At 47.2% G+C, this 14,758-nt stretch overlaps 1 protein-coding gene across 1 annotated transcript in view; it reads left to right on the top strand.

Annotated features, from left to right (window-relative positions):
- Positions 1-14,758, top strand: part of LOC138283648 (multidrug and toxin extrusion protein 1-like) — a 423,588-nt gene that overhangs the window by 191,152 nt on the left and 217,678 nt on the right. The window contains exon 3 of the mRNA XM_069221585.1: positions 11,341-11,383. Within this exon, the coding sequence (XP_069077686.1) occupies positions 11,341-11,383 (43 nt within the window). The remainder of the gene's footprint in view (positions 1-11,340; positions 11,384-14,758) is intronic.

Raw genomic sequence — 14,758 nt, 5'->3', positions numbered from 1 at the left:
TCGTATGCTCCAGGTCTTGTGCAGGTCACCTACCCCTGGCCGTGCTCCCGCAGCAACTGACTTTTAGGAATGACAAGTTTGACATATACCCGACTAGTGTGAGTGACTGGAGACATGATAACTGACAGTGTCAGAGTATAGAAGTCTATTCAGTGCATGAAGGGAGAAGTATTTATCAATCTGGTCCTGAAGAAGCGTCATTGGATCCTGTTGGACCGCAGAGACGTGAAACATGTTGACCTCTTTCCAAGGGAGGGCCTGGTAGTTCCTGACCTCCTATTTCCTTATGAGTGTGAGAGAGAGTGATTGAGCATTATTCCTTTTCACTCTCCAATTTGATTTTTAATCTTGGCCTTTACCCACCGTGGACTAATAAAATTGTTACCCTGAGGTTTTGGGTCTTGAGACAATTTTAGTTATTTTTCTCTCGTTGTTTCTTTCTTCCAAACTCACTCTTGGGGTTTTGGCGTCATCGATAAAAGATCTCCGGCAAAGAGCCCCCCCTCGGGTGTGCCCGTCAGACATTGCAGCACCGGTCTGACGAGGAGCATAGCCGATGATGAAGCAGGACACCCAGTTGGGTGTGTGAGGACTCTTGCTCCTAAAAATAGGACTTCTCTGTGTCTCTTCTCTCTTTTGTCATTTCTTTCTGGAACAGTGTATCATTACTTCTGTCGTATAGGAGTGATTCAGAGCCTGCCCAACAAGGGACCTACCGTGCCATGTTCGCCCTGGCCTAGGGGAACCCACAGCCCACATCCCCCACCCAGGTACCTCCTAATGCATGCAAAGTCACATTTCAGATTTTGTACTCATCCCCTTGTGGCTGCTGTGATGCCTTCAAGCGCCCAGCCAACTCCCGATAGGCCACCGCCAGGATGCGGAACATCAGGGGGATCATGGTGCGACGGGCACCCCTTCCTTGTTGGGAGGCCAGCCCCAGCTGGGCCTCCGCCGTCTTCTTTGCCCAGCGGCACAGGTCCTCCCACCTCTTGCAGCAGTGGGTGCTCTGCCTATCAAAGACCCCCAAGGTCCGCACCTCCTTGGCGATGGCACACCAAATACCCTTTTTCTGGTGGGCGCTGACCTGCAGGGAAAAGACAGCAGAAACGGGAATTATTCACCCATCCGGACCGTCATACTCATTGCCCACCAGATCCTACACATCCCCTGACGTACATACATTGACCACCTTACATGCTGCACTCTGGCCAAGACCCCTCTGCCCCACCTAAATGTGGCTTACACACACAGCAGCCCATACATTCATGGCCCACACATTATGCTCACAGTGTACTCAACTGTTTGTCTGGAGGATCGTAGAGTAACGTGTACTGGGGTAGGACCCCATCCACCAGTTTCTCCAACTCCTCCGCAGTGAAGGCAGGGGCCCTCTCCCCAGACACATGAGCCATTGTCGCTTCCAGACACAGGTCACAGCAGCACTTGCAGTGCAGGTCCTCTCCTGTTGAAGGCCAGGTAGCAAGTGAGTGATTGGATAGAAAATGGCAGTGATGTCCACGGCGGTGCGTACCGTAACCGCCGGCATACATCGACATTGGCTCCTGGAACCCAAAGGGCCCAATGTTAACCAATGCTAATTTGCGCGGAGGTCATCGACCACCTACCGCGATGGCACACAATGCCAGTGCAATTACCTCATTTCCACTTGTCCCTCCTCACAGGTCAGGCAGCCGCCATTTCGGGGGGCACAGGGCATGGCACCTAACTTCATCACAGCAGACATTGGCACATCAATGGACTCTCGAGTTCACATACTGTTTCTGTAAAGTCAACAATTCATCAGTAGTGCTAAATAAGTGTGAATATGACCCTCTGCTCACCGTTCTCTTTCATAGGCTTCAACCACTGAGGCAGAATATGAGAAGGCGGCATCCTCCGGGGTACAGACCCCTGGTGGACCTATCGACAATGGAGGACAGACACATTATCATTACCTGCAGACTTGTTCGTGCCACAATCCAAGAACTGTGTGCCTAATTAGAGCCAGACCTGATGTCTGCTATCCGCCAACTCACAGGTATCCCCCCTCTAGTGTAGGTCCTGTCAGTGCTCCATTTCCTGGCAAGTGTTTCCTTCCAAACAACAGTGGCCATGGCATCAGGTATGTTTCAGCCAATGTTCTCTAACGTGTTGACCAGTGTGTTGTCTGCCCTACTGAAACACATGCGCAGCTACATCGTGTTCCCCCAGGTGAAGGATTTGGCCACAGTGAAAGCTGACTTTTATGCCCTGGGACATATCCCCAACATCATTGATGCCATTGATGGGACACATATGGCATTTGTCCCCCCCGGAGAAATGAACAAGTTTACAGGAATAGAAAAAGCTATCACTCATTGAATGTCCAGATGGTGTGTTTGGCGGACCAGTACATCCCCCATGTGAATGCCATATTTCCTGGCTCTGTGCATGACGTCTATATCTTGAGGAATAGCAGCATCCCATATGTGATGGGCCAACTCCAGAGGCACCGGGAGTGGCTAATAGGTGAGCCAAAGGTCCCCGCACAGTATAAGTAGGTGTCTACGTGTGGGGTTGTCCCTAAGGGTTAGTGTGTGTCTAACAGTTGGTAGAGTCCAGTCTCTTGGTATCACAGGTGAATTGTCCAATGGGACACAGGAAGGGGAGTAATGGCAGTTCAAGGTGGACAGGGTGACAGTGTGGGACACAAGGGTGACAATCAGGCGAGTCTTATTTCCTGGAGGGGGTCTAGGCAATGTTCTCTGTCATCTGGCTGGATCGCAGGGACCGTTTGCGGGGTGGTTCTCCTTCTGCAGGGGGTGGGGTGCTGGTGGCCTGTTGGTCCTGTGGCGGGTGTCCTGTCCACTAGCGGAGGTGGAAGGCTGTTCCTCAGTGTGGCTAGTGTCAGGGGCCCGTTGTTGTGCCACTGCCTCCCTCATGGTCTTGCCGATGTCTGCCAGCGCCCCTGCAATGGTGACCAGGATGGTTTATATTTTTGTTAGGTCCTCCCTGATCCACAGGTACTGTCCCTCCTGCAGCCGCTGGGTCTCCTGCAACTGGGCCAGTATCTGGCCCATCGTCTCCTGGGATTGGTGGTATGATCCCAGGATGTTGGACAGTGCCTCGTGGAGAGTGGGTTCCCTGGGCCTGTCCTCCCTCTGTTGCACTGCAGTCCTCCCAGCTTCCCTGTTGTCCTGTGCCTCTGTCCCCTGAACCGTGAGCCCACTGCCACCGACCCCAGGTCCATGGTCGTCCAGGGTTTGTGGGGTTCCCTGGGGTCCCTGTAGGGGTGGACACACTGCTGATTGATGTGTACTCGGGACAGTGGCATGGGCCCGCTGGGTGGGTGCTGTGGTGGTGTTTCCTGATGGGGGAGGCTCTGTGGTGGGTTGGGACTGTGGCAGGGGAACCGACTGTCCAGAGGTCTCAGATGGGCCAGGTTGGTCATCAAGATCCAGGCGTTCAGAGCTGCTGTCATCACTGTGGCCTCTTCTGTGGGGGGACTGGATGTAGCTGGCACCTCCTCTCCGGTGACGTTGAGTATGGGTCCTGTGGGGATGCATATGCAGTGTTATTGTATCTGCATGGGCCATATTGTGCATAGGTGTATTTCCATCTATGATTATGAGTTCCCTGTCAGCTTGGCCTTGTGTGAGTGGTGATTTACTGGGCATGCCGTGGTGATGGGTGTCCATGCAGGTCTGTGATGGGGGTCCATGCATTTGTGTTGCATGCAGGGCTTGGTATTAGGATGGGTGGGTTGTGATGGTGGGGTATATGTGAGGTGATGGAGTGATGGGAGTCAGGGTAAGGGTGGGAGTATGTGATGGCAGGTAGGGTGATGGCAGGTAGGGTGGGGGATATAATAGTAAAGATATGACCTACTAGAGTCCAGTCCTCCTGCTACTCCTGCGAGGCCCTCAGGATGCATTATTGCCAAGACTTGCTACTCCTATGTTGTTAGTTGTGGGGGAGGAGGTGGGGGTCCACAGCCAGTCCTCTGTACGGCTACCTGGTGTCTTGCAACCACGGAACGCACCTTCCCCCGTAGGTTGTTGCACCTCTTCCTGATGTCGTCCCTTGTTCTGGGGTGCTCTCCCAAGGCATTGACCCTGTCCACGATTCTCCGCCATAGCTCAATCTTCCTAGCTTTGGAGGTCTGCTGCACCAGTGATCCGAAAAGCTGTGGCTCTACCCGGATTATATCCTCCACCATTACCCTTAGCTCCTCCTCAGAAAACCTGGGGTGTCTTTGGGGTGCCATGGACATGGTGTGAATGATATGTGTGAGGATGTGTGGAGTGATGTGTTGTGGTGTATGCTGTGATGTGCGTGGATGGTGTATGGGTGATGGTGTTCTGGCCTCTGATTGAGTGGATGCTCCTGCCTTGTCTCTGTCTGTGTGCTATAGTTTTTTTTTGCTGTAAGGGGTTGCAGGTAATGTGGGTATGTGTTTTATTGTGGTGTGAGTGTGTGGGTGTGGTGTGTGTATATGTGTCAGGTGTGTGTGTTTGAATTGTCCAATGTGGTAGTGTTTTGTAAATGTGTGTGTATTTTGAGCGCGGCGGTGTGTACCGCCAGTGGTTTACCGCAATCGAAAGACTTCTGCGGTGATTCGTGGGTCATGATACTGTGGGTGTATTCCTATTGGCGTAACGGTGTGGGTTTTGCTATTGCCAGTTTAGCACTGATCTTTGGTATGGCGGACTTGTGTGGGTGTCTGTATAGTGGCGGATTTCTCAGTGTGGGTCATAATACCCGTAGCGGAATACCGCCGCGGTCACGGAATGTTGGTGGCCGTCAGCACGGAGGTAGGCAGCATTTACTGCCAGGGTTGTATTGAGGGCCTGAGGGCCTGATTTAGAACTCAGCAGACAGGTTACTCCCTCACAACGGTGACGAATATCCCGTCTGCCGAAAACTGAATCCCATTATATCTAATGGGAATCAGATTTCAGCAGACGGGATATCTGTCACTGCTGTGACAGAGTAACCTGTCTACCGAGTTCTAAATCAGGCCCTAAATGTCCATGCCAGAAAAATACCAACTTTCTAAAAGTATCAGAAATTTTCAAAATTATAATTCAAATTCGGACTTTTCCATAAAAGTAGATTTTTCATTACAAGTTCAAAGTCACCAAACATGAACCAGCTACCTGTTTCAGTTTGGACGTTATCTCTATTAAATGTAATGAGGTAACCTCACAGTTATCTGATGGAAGAGGTATGCCTTGTAATAGGGAAAAATGAATTTAGGAGTTTTTAACTATCAGGTCACGTAAACTGAAAATTACATGGCCTACTTTTTAACTGCATTGCACTTTGCCCTAAGTGCTCTTTAGGGCCTACCCTAGGGTGATTTATATGTATTAATAACAAAGGTTTATTTTGCCTGGTCAAAATGGCAGTTTAAAACTGCACACACAGGCTGCAATGGCTGGCCTGAGAAATGTTTAAGGGCTACTTAAGTGGGTGCACAACAAGTGCTGCAGGCCCACTAGTAGCATTCAGTTTGCACTGTTTATCAATGGTAAAGTGCACAGAACCCTAAGGCCAACAAAGACTAGATCTGAAAACTATAGAGGAGTAAGGCAAAATGTTTGGGGGAAGACACCCTGAGTCCCTAACAGCCCTGATGAGCTGCTGTACACAGGGCTGTTGGGTGTCACTGAAAATCAGAATGTGAATGCAGATTTATACAGCACAGCTTATCACCTGTGAGGGTCTCAGGGCGCTGTCAGTGAGCACTGGTAGATTAAGTGATTTGTCCAGAATCACAGGACATTGCGCCAAGGCTGAGGCTTGAACTGGTATCTCCAAACTTCAGTTTTTAGATTTTATGTTTTAAATTTCTGTGTAAAAAAATATATCTTATGTTCTTTTGTCTCGTGCAAAGAATCAAGAGGCTTGATCATCAGGTCATTTATTTCCTGGAAGCTTTTTGATGTCACATTTGGTACCACTAGTTGAGGTGTGATAATTTTTTTGACCTGGAAGTACGGCAGTTAGCAAACTTTACATAATGCCTGCCTTAATTTCTTTAACCCCCAGGGTGCCTGGGCCGAGCTGGTGTCGTCCTCATACACGGTTCCTGTGTGCCGGGGACAAGACCATCTTGTCCTGCACCCGGCCCACGGGGGGAGCGCTATCGCTCCCCCCATGGGTCAAGGGGCAGGGATGGAAGAGAAATCGCTTCCCCTTCCACCCCCGACCACCCACACTCCCCAGTGACATCTGATGACGTCAGCACGCAAATCGCGCGCTGACTCATCAGAGGTCACCTCCGATTGCGCTGGAAGCAGAAATGCCCACTAGACCAGGGATTTTTTTTTTTATATATTTCAATGAGGGGAGCGACCCCTTGGGCAAGGGTCGCTCCCTAGGGGGCCATATTATTTTTAGCCATTTCTGCCCCCCCCAGGGGCAGAAAATCCCTACACAACAGGGATTTTTTTTTTTTTTATGTGTGGGGAGCAACCCCTTAGGCAATGGTTGCTTCCCGGGGGGGGGGCAAATTATTTTTAGGCCAGAGCAGAAACCACTAGACACCAGGGATTTTTTTTTTATACTTACGCTAAAGGGGAGCGGCCCTTGGGCAAGGGCCGCTCCCCAGGGTGGCAAAATACTTTTAGCCCATTTCTGCCCCTACAGGGGGGCAGAAACCCCTGAGACACCAGGGCTAATTCTTTTTTGTTTATTGTTTTTTTTTATATGTGGGGAGCGACCACTTAGGCAACGGTCACTCACCGGGGGGCAAAATTAATTTTAGGCCATTTCTGCCCCCCCTTGGGGGCAGATTGGCCTACGGGGGCAGAAACCTCTAGACACAAGGGATATATATTTTTTGTATTTACTTTATGTTTTTATGTATGGGGAGCGACCCCTTAGGCAAGGGTCGCTCCCCTGGGGCAAATTGTATTTAGGCCATTTCAAGATCAGCGTATTTTTGTTAGGCCAATCTGCCCCCAATGGAGGCAGAAACCATTAACACCAGGGATTTTTATTTTTTTACGTCAATTTCACGCAAGGGGAGCAACCCCTTAGGCAAGGGTAGTTCCCCTGGGGAGCAAATTTATTTTATGCCATTTCTGCCCCTGAGTGGGGGCAGATCGGACTATTTTTATTAGGCTGATCTGCCCCAAACGGGGGCAGAATACACTAGTCACCGGGGATTTTTTTTTTGCACCAATTTCACGCAAGCGGAGCGACCCCTTAGGCAAGGGTTGCTTCCCTGGGGGGGGGGTAAATTTATTTTAGACCATTTCTGCTCCCCTTGGGGGCAGATCGGCCTATTTCTATTAGGCCGATCTGCCCCCAGGGGGCAGAAACCACTTAGGCACCAGGGATTGGTTTGTGTGTTTGTGGGTGTTTTGTTTGGGGGGCAGCCCCTTGGGCAAGGGTCGCTCCCCATGGGGGCACATTACTGTTGGCCAAGTCTTCCCCCCTCGGGGGCAGATCGGCCTATTTATGGACGGCCCATCTAGCCCACCAGAGACCAGGGAATTTTTTTTTTCAAAATAAGAGGGTGGGGGTATGGCCATTCCCACACCCTAAATAAATGGGGCCAAAGTCGTTCTGCCCACCAGTGGCCAGATGGGGCAATTACCTCCGATCCACACCCCGGGGGGCAGAAAGTCTACAAGATGCCAGGGAATAAAAAAAAAAAAAAAAAATGTGGGGTGGTGGCTACCAACCAGTATGGGCCTGGTTATGCCCCCACCCCAACTGAATGGGGTAACAGTATTTCAGCTCCCTCCCCTGCACATTAAAACATCTTATCTCATGGCAAGCAAGAGGACATTTGATTATTTGGGGTTTTGGTTGTACATTTATACCATGAGAGCTTGGCTAACTCTCAAAATCGTCCCACTTTGAATGGTGAGGGCTGCACGTTTTGGACTTTGAAACGCTGCCATGTAGAAAAATCCACAAGACCTAGACACATCTGAAAATTAAACATCTGGGTGATTCCAGGGTGGTGTGCTTCACATGCACCCGCACCATTTTCTTGCCCACAATGCCCTGCAAACCTCCAATTTAGCTGGAAATTACACATTTTTCCCACATTTTTGTGATGGAACCTTCCAGAATCTGCAGGAATCCACAAAATTCCTACCACCCAGCATTGTCTCATCTATACTAATAAAAATTCTGCTGCACTTGTCAGCCTAAAAATGTTTTTTTTCAAACTGCCCTTTTGGACCCACTTTAATTCCCCCTCAATTTCGACATGTTTTTGGCTCTTCCCTGTCACAGGCACTTGGCCCACCTACACAAGTGAGGTATCATTTTTACCAGGAGACTGATGGGAACATTGGGTGGCAGGAAATTTGTCCCGGTGCAGTGATCCCACACAGAAATGTGGGAAAAATGTGATTTGTATAGCTACATTTGAGGCTTGCTGAGGATTCTGGGTAAGACAACATTGGGGGATCCACACAAATCACACCTCCCTGGACTCCCTCGGGTGTCTAGTTTTCAGAAATGTCTGTGTTTGGTAGGCTTCCCTAGATGGCTGCTGAGCCCAGGACCAAAAACGCAGATGCCCCCCGCAAAAACAGGTCGTTTTGTATTTGATCATTTTGATGTGTCCAGATAGTGTTTTGGTACATTTCCTTTCGCGGGCACTAGGCCTACCCACACAAGTGAGGTACGATTATTATCGGGAGAATTGGGGGAACGCTGGGTGGAAGGAAATTTGTGGCTCCTCTCAGATTCCAGAACTTTCTGGCACTGAAATGTGAGGAAAAAGTGTTTTTTTTGGCCGAATTTTGAGGTTTGCAAAGGATTCTGGGTAACAGAACCTGGTGAGAGACCCACAAGTCACCCCATCTTGGTTTCCCCTAGGTGTCTAGTTTTCAAAAATGTGCAGTTTTGGTAGGTTTCCCTTGATGCCGGCTGAGCTAGAGGCTAAAATCCACTTCTAGGCACTTTGCAAAAAACAGCTCTGTTTTCTTTGGGAAAATGTGATGTGTCCACGTTGTGTTTTGGGGCATTTCCTGTCGCGGGCGCTAGGCCTACCCACACATGTGAGGTACCATTATTATCAGGAGACTTGGGGGAACGCTGGGTGGAAGGAAATTTGTGGCTCCTCTCAGACTCCAGAACTTTCTGTCACCAAAATGTCAGCAAAAAGTGTTTTTTGGGCCACATTTTGAGGTTTGCAAAGGATTCTGGGCAACAGAACCTGGTGAGAGCCCCACAAGTCACCCCATCTTGCACTCCCCTAGGTGTCTAGTTTTCAAAAATGCGCAGGTTTGGTAGGTTTCCCTAGGTGCCAGCTGAGCTAAAGGACAAAATCCACTGCTAGGCACTTCGCAAAAAACAGCTGTTTTCTTTGGGAAAATGTGATGTGTTCACGTTGTGTTTTGGGGCATCTCCTGTCATGGGCGCTAGGCTTACCCACACAAGTGAGATACCATTTTTGTCAGGAGACTTGGGGGAACCCTGGGTGGGAGGACATTTGTGGCTCCTCTCAGATTCTAGAACTTTCTGTCACCAAAATGTGAGGAAAAAGTGTTTTCTGGGCCAAATTTAGAGGTTTACAAATCATTCTGGGTAACAGAACCTGGTGAGAGCCCCACAAGTCACCCCATCGTGGATTCCCCTAGGTGTCTAGTTTTAAAAAATGCGCAGGTTTGGTAGGTTTTCCGAGGTGCCAGCTGAGCTAGAGGCCAAAATCCACAGCTAGGCATTTTACAAAAAACAGTTCTGTTTTCTTTGGGAAAATGTGATGTGCCCACGTTGTGTTTTGGGGCATCTCCAGTCGCGGGCGCTAGGCCTACCCACACATGTGAGGTACCATTCTTATCGGGAGACTTGGGGGAACGCTGGGTGGAAGGAAATTTGTGGCTCCTCTCAGTTTCCAGAACTTTCTGTCACCAAAATGTGAGGAAAAAGTGTTTTTTGGCCAAAGTTTGAGGTTTGCAAGGGATTCTGGGTAACAGAACCTGGTGAGAGCCCCACAAGTCACCCCATCTTGGATTTCCCTACGTGTCTTGTTTTAAAAAATGTGCAGGTTTGGTAGGTTTCTCTAGGTGCCGGCTGAGATAGAGGCCAAAATCTACAGGTAGGCACTTTACAAAAAACACGTCAGATTTCAATGAAAAAATGTGATGCGTCCAGGTTGCGTTTCTTGTTGCGAGCATTAGGCCTACCCACGCAAGTGAGGTACCATTTTTATCGGGAGACTTGGGGGAACACAGAATAGCAAAACAAGTGTTATTGCCCCTTGTCTTTCTCTACATTTTGTCCTTCCAAATGTAAGACAGTCTATTTGAGAAATGCCCTGTAATTTACATGCTAGTATGGGTTCCCCGGAATTCAGAGATATGCAAATAACCACTGCTTCTCAACACCTTATCTTGTGCCCATTTTGGAAATACAAAGGTTTCCTTGATACCTATTTTTCAGTCTTTATATTTCACCAAATGAATTGCTGTATACCTGGTATAGAATGAAAGCCCATTGCAAGATGCTGCTCATTTATTGGCTCTGGGTACCTAGGGTTCTTTATGAACCTACAAGCCCTATATATCTCTGCAACCAGAAGAGTCCAGCAGATGTAACGGTATATTGTTTTTAAAAAATTGACATCGCAGGAAAAAGTTAAAGACTAAAACATTGAGAAAAATGGCTGTTTTTTTCACCTCATTTTAAATATTTTTCTTATTTCAGCTTTTATTTTCTGTAGGGAAACCTTGTAGGATCTATACAAATGACCCCTTACTGAATTCAGAATTGTGTCTACTTTTCAGAAATGTTTAACTTTCTGGGATCCAGCATTGGTTTCACACCCATTTCTGTCACTAAGTGGAAGGAGGCTGAAAGGACAAAAAAAAGTAAAAATGGAGTATGTCCCAGTAAAATGCCAAAATTGTGTTGAAAAATGGGGTTTTCTGACTCAAGTCTGCCTCTTCTTGAAAGCTGGGAAGCTGGTGATTTTAGCACCGCAAACCCTTTGTTGATGCCATTTTCAGGGGGAAAAACCATCAGCCTTCTTCTGCAGCACTTTTTCCCCATTTTTGTGAAAAACACGAAATGTTTGCTGTATTTTGGTTAATTTCTTGTCTCCTTCAAGGGAACCCACAAACTCTGGGTACCTCTAGAATCCCTGGGATGTTGGAAAAAAAGGACGCAAATTTGTTGTGGGTAGCTTATGTGGACAAAACGTTATGAGGGCCTAAGCGTGAATTGCCCCAAATAGCCAAAAAAAGGCCTAGCACCTGAGGGGAAAAAAGCCTGCCAGCGAAGGGGTTAAGAAGATCGGGATATTCAACCAGAGCTAAAGATATATCTGTAGTATCATTCCAACTTCATCCAAGCTGAACTAATATGTTTTTTTTTCCAATACAGGTTAACAGCTGACTATATACTAATCTGTATTCCAGTTTTATTGGTAAGTTTCTGTTTATAAAGTTATGTGTTCTTAATAGATTTATTAGAAGGGAATTAGACGGAATTAGACATCAATGAAATTAGACATCAATTAAATAAGATAATACAAGAATACCGTCAGGTTAATACCATGCATGGAACACTGGTGAATACCGCAATTTATGTAATATCGGGAATTTAGAGTTATACTTGTTATGCGAAATTCCCAATAAAAATCTAACCCAGGCTCATGGGAAGAACGTGACAATGACAAAACGAGTGGCTGTTGATCGAGGCAATTGAGGTTTTTGTGCTATTTTTTATCATGAAATGCATCCCCACACCACAAAACAGACATGAGGATGCTTTTCACATTAAAATATACCTGTAAGTTATTTCTCGTAATTACAAAAAAAATAATGCGAATTTCGCACACCCATCTCAGTCTTACCTGAGGAGAGAATTATTACAGGAAGTGTAACCATCTGAGCTCTCATGTGAAGATCAGTCCTGAGGTTAGCAAGTGCTGACTCTTCTGTAGGTTTTTCCTAAGTCCTAGTTTTATAAGATATACATCTGTGCATTTGATGTGAAGTGCGCTGGACTAATATATGAGAAATGCAGAGCTCTAAGATCCCAGTAATCTGTATTGTAAAAACAGCTAGTCGACAGATGCCCCAACTTCCAGGCTGCAATTCAACCCACCAGCCTTACATCTGTACAGATGGGCTAAACACCAAGTCACACCGCCTTCAACCAAGCCAGGAATGTTCGACAACGGGTATTGAGATGGTGACGTGATTAAATCACCCAAAAAACATCGGGGGTATGGAGGGTTGTGCCTACCAAAAAGGGAAAAATGGTGATGGAAAATGAAAATGAATAAAGGGAAGAATAATGGGGAGCGACGTTTCGCTCTTTATTAAAAAATAAAGTAGAGTAGATAAAGCAACCCTGCCAACTACAGGGGGGTGATTAAAGAAAAAACATCATATTAAAATGTAATATTTCATGCCTTACTTTCCCAAATAGAGGAACACAAGACTCTAAAATTGATTACTCACTTATCAATTCTCCATGATTAATAACTGAGGGCCTCCTTACGAATTTGGAGGCCAGACTGCCAGACTGTCATGTTGGTGGTCCTGAAAAAGACCGCTGAGCTGGTCGTCCCCAGACTGCTGTATTATGATGTAAACAGGCAGGACGGCCATCTACCAAGCAAAAAGGCAGACCGCCAGCGGCGTGGCAGCTTGTATCTAGGCCGTCTGACCTCCTGGGCTGTCAGCGCTGTTGCTAACCACCAAGCTTATTACAAACATACAGTCGCTATGGCACTCTCCTCGTGGCAGCCAGCGTCCACTAAAGTAATAGACTAGTGCACATTGGATGGATTAGAAAACAACACAGCTGACACACATTGGTCCAGTGGACACACCTGCAAATCACACTATAAAACACGCCCTTCACAGACCACAATCCTTTGCAATTCCACAGGGAGCCAAAAAACCACAACCACGTTTTTTTGAACGTTTAATAGACTAGGCACCCCTGTTTTCACCATCCCATAGAAAACCCTGTACACACTTTTGTCTATTCACTCCCCTATTGCACTTCCCCTCCACTTTAGTTGTCCATCATGTAAGATTCCAAAAATCCCCATTTTTCAGAAGATGAATTGCAAGTCATGGTGGCATGGTGGATTACATCATGAGTAGAGCCACACTTGTTTGGAGCCCAAGTCCTGCATACTCCTCTCAGCAGGAAAATAGAAATGTGTTACTGGATAGTCAACAGATTGAATGCTGTAGGCACCACCCTGCACACAAAGGAGGACATGAGGAAGAGGTGTAATGATCTCAGGTGCAAGGTACATTTCCTGGACTCCAGGTAGCAGCTGGTGGCCAGGAAGGCTTGCGGTGGCCCTCCCAGTGCCCCATTAAGACTCTTTCCCTTGTAGGAGAAGGCTTTGGACCATTCTGCATCCTGAGGGCTTGACACAACTACCTAGGGGGTAGAGTCTGGTAATTTTCAGCACAAAACTGTAATACTGTCATGCATGCACACAGCTCAGTTTTCGCGCTGTCATTCTTGTTCCTCACCAACATTCAGTACCCAGAGTATATGAGTTTTAACATTGTCAATGTGTATTATTGGACCTAACATCACAGCTACCAAGGATCATCAAATGCCATATGTCCAAATGGCGACTGTAAATCTCACATTATCAAAAAAACATTTCAGGTTTTATGGTATGCCCCAAAATGTAAATGTATGTTCAAACCTAAATGCAGCCTGCATACAGATATGTAATACCCAATATTTGTCAAGTGTGTGAGAGTAGAGGGGGTGACTTGACTGCAACGTCCAGGAGGCCCTGTTTCTCAAACTCCAACCACCAGCCCAGTGTTCACTTGCCTCAATAAATCTGTTAGTGAACTCTCATATGAGGTTTACTCACCTGGGAGTATATCATTTATCAAGTGTTGGGAAGTAGCAGGAGTGACCTGACAGCAAAGCCCAATAGGCCCTGTTTCTCTAACTCCAAGAACCAGTCCAGTGTTCACTTGACCAATTACCCCTGTGTCTTAATTTTCAGTTGAAGTGTACTCACCTGGGAGTATACCATTTGTATAGTGTGTGTAATAGAGAGAGTGACCTGATTGCAGGTTCCAGGAGGTCTTGTGTCTGTAGCTCCAAACACCAGCCCAGTGTGCACTTGTACAAATACCTTTGTTTGGTAACTCTCAATTGAAGTGTACTCATTTGGGAGTATACCATTTGTATAATGTATATAGTAGAGAGAGTGACTTGACTGCAACTCCCAGGAGGCCTGGTTTCTGTAACTCCAAACACCAGCCTAGTGTGCACTTGTATACACCTGTTTGGTAACACACAATTGTAGCTTACTCACCTGGGAGTGACCAACATGCAGATCATGCTCAACTCAGAGACACATCTGTCTACCTAGCTCCATCTTGACCTGCTAACCCAAGATGAAACTATTAAGGGCAGGAATGACACCTTACACAGTGTGTGCAGCAAGTATTCCTAAGTCTTCAAGCTGCATCACCAGGTTTATATCGGCAGAAGACACATTGACACAGCACTGTGCACATGATGACTCCAGTCCTGTGTTTGTCCATATCTCACTCAACTAGGCCTCCAAATGGCCAAATGCATATGTTGCCTCTCCACTGTGTTGGCTGCACTGGTAAGATGTCATTTTCAGTCAATCTTCCATAGGGCAACTGATCCGCACATCTCACCGGCTGCTTGAGTCAAAAAGTTTAGGCATGCTTCACCCATGTCATGTCACATAAACCAGTACCATGGTAACTTGGCACAAAAGGATTACCTACATCTCAACTATGCCCAGTGTTTCTGCTTACTGTAA

This window comes from Pleurodeles waltl, chromosome 3_1 (genome assembly GCF_031143425.1).
Source record: "Pleurodeles waltl isolate 20211129_DDA chromosome 3_1, aPleWal1.hap1.20221129, whole genome shotgun sequence".
Classification (NCBI taxonomy): Eukaryota; Metazoa; Chordata; class Amphibia; order Caudata; family Salamandridae; genus Pleurodeles; species Pleurodeles waltl.
This window is presented reverse-complemented; position numbering and strand designations above follow the sequence as displayed.